Source organism: Suricata suricatta, chromosome 11 (assembly GCF_006229205.1).
Source record: "Suricata suricatta isolate VVHF042 chromosome 11, meerkat_22Aug2017_6uvM2_HiC, whole genome shotgun sequence".
Classification (NCBI taxonomy): Eukaryota; Metazoa; Chordata; class Mammalia; order Carnivora; family Herpestidae; genus Suricata; species Suricata suricatta.
Window position 1 is genome coordinate 57,477,769 of NC_043710.1, and position 10,392 is coordinate 57,488,160.

Sequence of the window (10,392 nt, forward strand, 5' to 3'; positions counted from 1 at the left end):
CCCTCTCAGAGGCTGTATGGGGGTGGACCTGCCCAAGGATCCAAAACAGAAAGAGGCCAACTGACTCGTTTATCCCGATAAGCAATTTCCTCTGGAACCTTCAGCAAATTGCCTAACCTCTCTGAACTTCATTTTCCCTAACTCTGCAATGGGTGTGTCTATCTTATTGGCTACTTAGAGTATTACGTTAAAGCAGATGAGAGTACCTGGCATAGTAGGTACTTAGCAGTAGTTTCTTTCTCCCTTCTTCCCCAGTGCAGATTCTGGACTGCTAGACAGACAATTGCTTCGTTTTCAGTTCTGTGGTGCCAGGACACTGATGGAGGAGGATAACTGGGATGGATGGGAAGGCTGCGGTGGCCCAGTCCACACCAAATGTAGGTATGCAAATTTCAAAGTATCCTCACCCCCAGGGAAGGCCTCTCTGAGCCTTTCCCTTTCAAGGGTTGCTTTTATCACTCTGCTTATAACTAGCTGGCATTCTTATCAGTCTCCCTCTCACCCCACTGACCTCCCACAGATGTGGGGCCCCCCCTCAGACCAGGTGCTCAAGATGACTCACCTGTGTGCCCAAGCCCCCCAGCTTGACACAGAGCCAGCTCACCACTGGGAATAGCGGGAAGGGCTAGTCTCTGCTGCTGCCCGAGAAGGTCCCTCAGAGGACAGTTTTACTTACTGCCCAGTGGTGCCAAGCTCTTGGCCAGAGTGAGCAGGCACCGGGAGCCCAGGCAAGGGGAGGGGATGAGGTGACCAGAGGCAGGGATGGACAGAGCTGGAGAAAGGACAAGCCACTTTGTGATCTGCCTTTGGGCATTCATTCGTTAAACTCAGTGAACAAATATGAAATGCCTAGTGTTTCCCAGGCTCTTTGCACATTCTGGCTTGGGGTACTGCAGTGTGTTGGTCAGCAGTAGTGTGGACCCGCCTCTATGCATTCTTGGGCAAGTTACTCAATGTCTCTGAGCTTCAGGATACCATCAGTGATATGGACATTATATTCAGTGTTTCACAAGGTTGTTCTATGAATTACATGAGCTTATTAATGTAAACTGCTTGACACAATTCTGCTAAGTAACTGTTGGCTGACAGAACTGTTAACGATAACCCTCACTCAATCCTGTACGGTTAGAGCTAGAGTCCGGGCGGAGCTTGTAGTCCAGGCCAGCAATCCAGTTCCTTCGTCTCTGTGCTGAGAAAACGGGCCAGGGAAGACACAGGCAGAGCAGGAACAGATTGCTGGCCAAGGGCTTGCAGAACTTTCTTTCCATCCAAGCTGTTGTTTTTCCCTGAGCGTAGAGCCTGCAGAACAGGCGTGTATGCTGATTCGCCAAGCACTCCTCTGGGGAAAGTGGTATGTGGAGCCGGGGCTCAGGCTGCACATAACTATGCAATAAAGGCAACTTCCTGGCCTCGCAGCTGAGGATGTACTTAAGGTGCCGTTCATTGCTGGGCCAGCAACAAGCTGCTCTGAGCGCCTCCTCTCTCTGTTGTTCCTTCTGAGTTACAGCCCCGCCCAGGAGAGTTTATTGCTTCACCCCAGGACGTTCTCTCACTGGCGTTTGAGGCGATAGTAATGACACAAATGTCTTTGTAAAATTTTCCACTAAATTGTGTGTGTGTGTGCTATCACATTCTTGATTTCATTTGATCTCCATCACATTAAACTTCTTTTTATTAAGTTTATTTATTTTGAAAGAGAGAAACAGTGTGTGAGTAGGGGAAGGGGCAGAGAGAAAGGGAGACCTAGAATCCAAAGCAGGCTCCAGGCTGTCCGTATAGAGCCTGACATGGGGCTTGAACGCACAAACTGTGAGATTATGACCTGAGCCAAAGTCAGATGCTTAACCAACTGAGCCACCCTGGTGCCCCTCCATCACATTTTTAACAGATGGAGAAGCTGAGGCACAAGGAGTTAACTCACTTATCTGAGGTCCTAGTTCTGGTCACCAAATACATATTTACAAACTCTAGTGCTTATTCAACTCCTTAACATCTGACACTTACTGGGTGCCTCCTGGAAGCTAGTCTCCACTCTAAATTCGTGACCTACATTAAATCCTAGGAATCCTCGCAACCACCTCATGTGGCAGAAGCCTTTATTATTCTCGCCCAGAGAACCGGTCAGGGGACTGACCCAACGACACACAGCTGGCAGGTGGCAGAGCCAGGGTTCCAATCCAGACAGTTGGGCTCCTCAATCAATATTCCTAACCTCTATGTCAGGACTTCATACCCTCATGCTGTGGACATTTGGGGCCAGAAAGTCCTTTGTTCTGGGAGGTCGTCCTTCACATCGATCGATGTTCAGCAGCATCCTAGCATATGCACACTGGATGTCAGTAGCTCCCCCTCCATACCAGCTGTGACAACCAAAATGCCTGACATTGCCCAGCGTCACTTGACAGTTAAGAGCACCCCTGGCTGAGAACCACTGCTCTGTGTTATACTATCCTAAAATGACAACATAAAGGTTCATGGGGTTTTAACTATGGCAACCCCTAATCAGACAAAATATGTTCTATAGATCTCTTTCCAAATTGAATCAACATTCAGATTCAAATAACTTTAACTGCTCACCTCCTTTGCCCAGGCAATTTATAGACCATTTCAAAAATGAATTGACGCTTTGGGAAATCAAGCGACTTACCCAGAATGTTAAAGCTAATATGTGGCAGAACGGGAACACGAATATCGGTCTCAAGCCCCACATGACGAACTTTTTCTGGTAGTATTTATTTTGAAGTGACATTTTCAGTATTTTCTCAATTCTAAGATACACTTTCCCCCCACAACTTAATGGTTTTGAAACTGAGATGCAACTTAAAACCAATGTGTGTTTATAGTGGAGGTATTCTTTTATCCCCCTAAAAGCTGCTATTTAATTGGAAGTGTGTCTCATAACTAATAGCCTCTCAGAGCGGAGAGCTGACGGCTGGAGCTGTGAGCGTGGGAGGCGCTAATGGAATCCGATGGGAAGGGAAGAGATAGAGCAGGCGTCCCCCCTGTCTGGAAGGACTCCTGGTCCGCTGCCCCCGCCATCCACCGAACTCTACATCCTTCCCTGCTGACCCCTGTCCATCCCTTAAGACCCACTCATGCCACACTCCTCCAAGACATCTCTGCGGGTCCTTTGGTGTTCTCATCCTTTCCTCATTTCATCTGGAAGCGTTTTTCTATCAGAGCATTTCAGTGACAGGCTCGCACATATTAACCGACTGAACACTTTGTCCTTAATCATGGAGAGATTCGCATCCTGGCTTTACAAATGAGAAGACTGAGGCCCAGGGAGGGGCAGCAACTTGCCTAACCTCTCTCTTAAGGGCACAGAAGTGAGTCTCCAGGTTCTTCACGTCATCAATGCTTCCTGCGTGTCCTGGGGTACTTAACCATAACCAGCACTCAGGTCAGCCAAAGTAGCATTCCGAGCTGTGGTGAGGTCTGCCCATGCCTGCACAATGAGCAGAGTGACATCTGAAGTCAGGAAGGTAAACTGGCTTGCCCAGTGCCACATTGCTCCCGAGCAGCAGCACCGGCTCACTGTCCTCACACCAAACCTCTACTCCTCACTGCTGGGTGTGTCCAGCTCAGCCCCTACTCTCATTCAGATGCTTCCTGGCCCCAGTCAGGCCTGCCTCCACTCTCACCAGCAGGGAAGGGATAGCGGGCTCATCCAGGCCTCCCCAGGGGAATGAGCAGCCACATCCCTGCTCTCACTGATGTCACAGTAGTTGTGGTCTATGACACATAGCCCACCAATGCTCCAACTTTCCTAGAGCTGGACTCAGATCCCTCATCTAGCACAGTGATGTGCACAGGACCCTTCCCCGAACACCAGACTCTGAATCACGGAGCCACAGAGCTAGAGGAGACATGAAGTTGAGTCCCAGTGGAGCTGTATTTTGGCAAGTCAGTGGGGATGACACCATGAATCTCACAGATTGTCATGCATACTAATAGGACATAATGTCTGTGAAGACTCTGGGTGCACTCTCAAGTGCTGGGGGTAGGGTGGGGGTTTGAGGCTAGCTTCACAGTGTTTTGCAAAGACACAGGCTCTGGCTTTAGACAGACACAGACCATGTGACTGCAGGCAAATAATTTCCTTGAAATTCAGTTCTCTCGTGGGGCTAATGTATCAACCTCATCAAAATGTGAGTCTAAAATGAGAGTATGTACATAATGTATCTCACACAGTGCCTGGCATACAGGAGGCAGCCAATAAATATTAAATTCCTTCCTAAGTAAAAGTGTCATTATATGAAGCACTGCAGAAACCATGACCTTCATTCTATTATTTAAGGATACCGAAAAATCTCCTACTACAGGTAGAGACTTTAACCTCGAATGAGCATCGAGACCGCTAATGATTTTAAAGCACCAGCAGCTGCCTTTGTGTTTAGTCATCTATCATCCAGGGAGACTGCAAAGCTGGAATAGGAACTGCAGCCCAGAGGAAAACACCACTACAAAACGGAGGCAATTTTAAAGTACACATCTCTCCCTCCGTGCCGTTCCAGGTCGGCTCCCCCTCTCTATAAAAAGGCTGGAGCCGAGACACAAACAGGTACTAAAGAGGGCAATGAAAATTATATGGGTTGTGGTTTGAGAAGGGAAGGAAGAGAAGAAAAAACAAGGCAGAAACTACTTGACTTGGAAAGGAAGGGGTAAGACGGGTGATAAATAAGAGGGTATTATATGGCAGAGGAGTGTGTTGACTCACATGCCAAGGTCATTATTATGGCATGGCCTGGGGGGCCCCAAAGGGATCACGTCTCAAGACTTGGAACACTTTGGAAGAAAGACTATACAAATCACAGATGTTATTAACTATGATTAACAGTGACCAACGTGGGGTTTGCTTTTTAGTTCAACTGTGTTCTCCCATTTTCTAAACATGCCCAGAGACTGCAGGCTGGACTCTGCCCTACACAGGCACCTGTGAAGGGCTGTGCTCCTGTGGCAATTCACACAGGAAAGAGGCTGTGGCTCTGAGCACCTCTTGGAGTATGCCCTGCCCAGAGGATGATGGCCATTTCCTAAGCAGGAACTTGCGTGGCTTTCAGAGATCGGGCAGCTCCATGTGCCTTTCCATCCTCAGCTCGTTGCTTTCCCCTCCGCTCAACCCTCCAGCCACTCTGAATTTCCCACTGATCCTAGAACACATCATTTGGCCATTCACTCAACAAATACAGTGACATGCCAGGCACTCATTAGGGCATTGGGATACAACTGCGGTGAACACAACAAGATCTCAGCCCTTGAAGAACTTACATACTAGTAAAGGCAGGCTGGTTTTGAAACGGGAGGCAGAGAAAACTTCTCTGTGGAGATAATATTTAAACAAAGATCAAAATGATGCAAAAGTGAACTAGGAGCTAACTGGGTTAACAGCCTTCATAGCATAGCAAGTATAAAGGTCTTGAACGAGCTTCTCTGAATGAGCTTGGTGAGTGGGAGAAACCAAAACAAAACCGTAATAGCCGGGCAGGGTGAACAAGAATCAGACCAGGAGATGCCAGAGGTTGGCACGGACCAGATCACACAGATGCAGGGAGTCACCGTTGGAGCTTGGATTCTGGTCTAAGACCACTGGTGATCCCTGATCACTCTGGCTAGGAGCTGGAAAACAAACTTGGAGGGAGAGATGAAGAGAGATGACGGTGGTGTGAACTCGGTGGTAACAGCAGAGGTGGGTAAGAAGTAACCGGGAACAAGAGGTGAGGGTGCACTTACTGAGCGGGACCTTCAGAATTAGCAGCCTAACCACCTGCCACCAGTGTCAACATCTTCTCTTTGTAGCAAGAACACCTGGCCTAATGTCCAGCATGATGTGTGTTAAATGGAACTGGAAAAGTAGTAACAAATCTTCTGGAAGAAAACTGTTTCCATTTAACTCATCTTGAAATTCAAATTTTCTATTCCAGAATGCTATTTAATCTTTTCTGAGATAGGAAAAATATACACATTATAGAAAATTTGGAAAACAGTAGATGACAAAGAAGAAAAATTCATAATTCCTCATACGCCCATTACCAAGAGTTAATCATTAATATTTTGATGTACTTTTCTCCAAGTCTTTTCACACACGTTTTAAAAGGTGGATACTTCTATTCTGAGGAGCAACCTAGTCTACCAGAACCCGCTGGTCAGTGTCTGAATCCCATTCCACCACTGAATGGCCTTGGGCAAGTCACTTTGGGATCCATGAAATGAGGACAGAAACACCTACTGCATCAGGTTATGGTGAAGCTAAATGTATGATGCATACAAAGTACCTAATATGATATTTGGTGCATAGTAAGCACTCAATACATAATAGCTGCTCTTACCAAAATGAAGCCCAAATCCCACAAGATGCAATTATAAGGAAAGCTTTCAACATTTCTTTTTCTTTTTTGGTTAGGAAAAAGGCTTTGTAAGTCCATAATCTAACCATGTGTACTCTTCTGAAGAAAAATAATATTACCAAGAATAGGAATTTGCCAAATAAGATGTAAGCAATACCAAGTATTTTATAAAAATTTTATAGTAACAAAACAGAAAAGTGCCAAGAATTAACCCCAGACCCCGGTCTGCTTAACAAATCTCTCTCCTAGAAAGCTGACATACTTACAGGATTACCGTTTACATTACCAACAATTTAAAGGGTGGTCACTGCTCACCTGCCAAGAAGGGACTCTTTCAGGCTCGCTCTCCATCTTCGACAGCACACAACACTGTGGGAGCCCTTCTGTTCTCCCTCCGCCTCCATCACCACCGAGTGGCATAATCCGGAGCAAGAGGCCCTGTCCAGTCCTCTGTAAAATTAGAGTTTGTCTTGATAGTTTACCAAACTCCTTCCGGCTCTAAAACTCTGCCATGTAGATTTTAACAGTATAAAATGTGTAATACTGGTTTGAGGAAGAAGTATTCTATCTTAATTAGGTACCTTGAAAGCCTTAAATAGGATACTGAACATCACAATGATTATCTACTGTTTTTTTGAGGGAAAATGAAGAACTTAACAGTTGACCTTTGAACAACACAGGTGTGAGCTGCAGGAGTCCACTTACAAGTGGATTATTTTCAATAAATTTACTGGGAAATTTTTTTGGAGATTTGAGACAATTTGAAAACATTCATAGATGAACTGCATAACCTAGAAATACCAAAAAAAATAAGATAAAGTTAGATATTGTTGTGAGAATAAAGTACAAAGCAACATATACAAATTATGTGTTAATCAACTCTTTATGTTATCAGTGAGGTTTCCAGTTGATAGGAGGCTATTGGTTACGATTTTGAAGAGCCTCAAGCTATGCACAACTTTCAGCTGGGCAGGGGAGTCAGTGACCCCGATCCCTGCGCTGTTCAAGGGTCAACGGTATACAGGTATATTTCTAATACTCAGGTAACAAGTCACATTTTCTGAGAAGCGAGGGACTAATTTAAAACCATTTAGAGTCACGTAGTCCCACGTACACACAATCTTCCAAGGTGGATCCATTCTTACAAATGTCCATTTCTCTGTGGCTCCAAACCTATTCCAACCGGACTTACTTACTGGCAATTGTTGGTCAAGTTGGCTTAGATTTATACACCATTCTCAATCAAGTGAGGCAGTATGTGGGAAAACAACACTGCTGCCTTTATAGGTTGCTGCAAAGGCTGCTGCCTACCGTCTCCTCTTAGCTACAAGTAGGGAGACGTGTAGAAACCACACAGGTTCTCACAGGGCTTACATTTATTGGAAGAGCCGGGCAAGCCTGGGAGCAGGCTTGTAAGGGCCACTTGACTCAGACTTCAGGGACCAGAAGCCTCCAGAAAAGGGCAATCTAAGCTGAGGTCTGGAGGGCGAACAGCAAGGGTGTGAGGGTGATGACGAGCGCAAGAACAGGCCTCACACCTTGCGCTCCGAGTGTACCTGGGGCATCACCTCCTCCAGTCAGCTCCACTCACGCTGTGGATTTTCCTTGAGCTAGGGTGACCAGAAGTCCTGGTTTGTTCTGGAGAGTCCCAGTTTATCTGCTGTCCCAGCCTAACTATTAAAGTGCCTCCTTACACTCTCCAAAATGCTCTGGTCGAGATGATCAATTGTACCAATACCCTACTTTTAGCCTCATTCCTGGCAGATCCTGACCTGCAGGTCTGGCTTCCCCGGGTGACAGCTCCCTCAAGTATGGGATCAATCTTATTTACCTTGGCATCCAAGGCATGGGCTCCACTTCATTCATCTTTGTATCCCTGACACATAGCCTCATGCCTGGAGCTAGAAAGACTGACCACTACAGGCATTCAAGATTGTATTTAAAATTAGCATGAAAAGCAAACATAGAAGACAATAAATTAGATTTGTAAACATTTCCATCACGCTGAAATCCTGGTTCAAACTTTCATTAGCCGCCTGACTTTCTAATCCTTAGGTTTTCACCTGAAAAAAATCTAAGTGGGGATAATATTATCTTTTTCACAGGATGGGAAAGTTGAAAGAGCTTCAGCCCTGGCAGAGAATGAACACTTAGGAGCAGCCGCCACAGACCAGCACTACGACTCCTCCTGCGGCCACAACCATTTTGCTGTAAGAAAATCAAACCAGCACCTAACGACCAACCAGTAGGGAGTCAGTAAGTGTGCACTAAATGAATGCTTGGTCTCATGCTAGGTGCTGGCTGCAGACCAGATTCTTGGATTACGAGATGCATTAATCAAAATTACAATTTATAAGTCACAGGGCTCGGCTCCCCTCAGTCCAGTTTAAATAACAATTATAAAAAAGCCCACCTCATATCCAGAAGAAACAGAGAACACAGCAGCACTATCTGGCTATATCTTAGGTAAGAACAGCATTTAAACCTCATCCTTGTTACAACTGCCCTCTCTTAGAAGTTATTCTTCTATAAATAAGCATGCCAACTTAAGATATCTGGGCCCATCACTACCGTTTTGAACTGTCAGCCTCTCAGGTTTTATGTGATTAATGTATACAGAGAAAATTAGAAAGGCTTCAGATTGAGTCAATAGTTTTCTTGACCCCTCCCTCCCAATTACAATATCCTCTTTGCAATATACCCTCATTGAACATTTGGAATGAATTAAGACTTTAAATTTCCAGATGTTTAAACTACTACTGTAAATTCAAACTCATTACAAAGGGCAAATTTACTACCTCTACGTAGTTTTGAAGTCTGTTGTTCACCCTGTCCAAATAATTTATAGAACTAAATACAGTGGCAGGTAGTGTGTTCTATTTATATAGTACTCACGGTGAGAAATAAAGGGCATTTAAAAAAGCCTGGAAAGTAACTGCCATTTTAACCAACCTATAGATCACACTTATTGTTGTTTCTAAGCTAGTAATTGTTTCCTGAAACCCATCTGGTAGATTTTTATGCTAATCTGTACTAAAAATTACTTTGTAGTTTCTGGCCACAAAAAGCTGGCTACGGAGGAGCATTCGATTCCAGCAAGCAGACAGCTGCACCCACTCTCGTGAAATAAGCGGACCTGGATCTACAATCCTTTGGGGTAGTGTCTTGGCAGCATTTCTACGCCCAGTTTGTGAAGTCTCAGGCTTTTTTTTTTTTCCTGCAAAGAACCCACGTCGACTATAATGAGCACATTCTAAAGATGCTGTGCTGAAAGCTGGCAATGGATAAAGCAGGAACATAAAAGCAGCCTATTCCTAAAGCAAATATTTCTCTTACAACCCATAAGAATGATGTGGCTTTCGTAATCAATTTTAGGATTGAAGGATTGAAAAATCTGGCTCTGGCACTTATTAGCTATATAATTTGGGGCAATTCATTTACCTCTGTGAGTCTGACTGCTCAACTGAAAAATGGGAATAACTTGTTTTTTTCAGAGAACTTGAATGATAAGCTCTAAGGTATCATACAAATATTAACAAACACTGCAAATATAATTTTCCTGTTTTATGAATCACTTACTTGAAATAGCACTTAAGAATAGTTGTCCCTAAAATTAAATAAAAACCAGATCCAATTAAGTTATTGCAGAGAAACTGACCTCAAGGGTCTCTTTCAACTCAATTACTATTTATCTCAGGGTTTTTGTTAAGAATTAAATAAAAATTGCACAAAATTATTAACAAAGCATTTGTTCTCACTTTTCAGGTAACAAATCCTAGGTTAGGCTTTAACTGTGTAGCTTTTTTTCCCCCAAAATGAGAATGGATATATCAAAAGCAAAAATTCTTCCAATTAGATTTGCTGAATCTTAAATCTATTTTCTAGCATATTTTGCAAACTGTTTAAATATAGCATTTAAAAAAAAAACTACACATGCGTTTATAGATGCCCTTTTACTTTTAATTTTAGTAAATTTGATTAACTTAACTCTGTAAGTGTACCTATGTATAGTTACAAATAAGGACACTGTAGTTCCGTGGGCCAA

The 10,392-nt window shown here is 44.2% G+C and overlaps 1 protein-coding gene and 1 long non-coding RNA gene across 4 annotated transcripts in view; one reads left to right on the forward strand and one right to left on the reverse strand.

Annotated features, from left to right (window-relative positions):
- The first annotated feature begins 285 nt into the window (after positions 1–285).
- On the forward strand, positions 286–9,753 carry LOC115306881. Of its 3 annotated transcripts, XR_003915474.1 has the most exons (5): positions 3,764–3,906; positions 4,326–4,564; positions 8,453–8,557; positions 8,642–8,813; positions 9,399–9,753. It is a non-coding gene; the product is annotated as an uncharacterized LOC115306881 (long non-coding RNA). The 3 variants fall into 3 exon arrangements; XR_003915473.1 differs by lacking the exons at positions 3,764–3,906; positions 8,642–8,813 and adding an exon at positions 286–381 and having other exon boundaries at positions 8,453–8,603; XR_003915472.1 differs by lacking the exon at positions 8,642–8,813 and having other exon boundaries at positions 8,453–8,603.
- Positions 9,754–9,784: 31 nt separating this feature from the next.
- THAP12 (THAP domain containing 12) overlaps positions 9,785–10,392 on the reverse strand; it is an 11,219-nt gene continuing 10,611 nt past the window's right edge. Inside the window, exon 5 of the mRNA XM_029915636.1 lies at positions 9,785–9,810. Coding sequence (XP_029771496.1) covers positions 9,785–9,810 — 26 coding nt within the window. The remainder of the gene's footprint in view (positions 9,811–10,392) is intronic.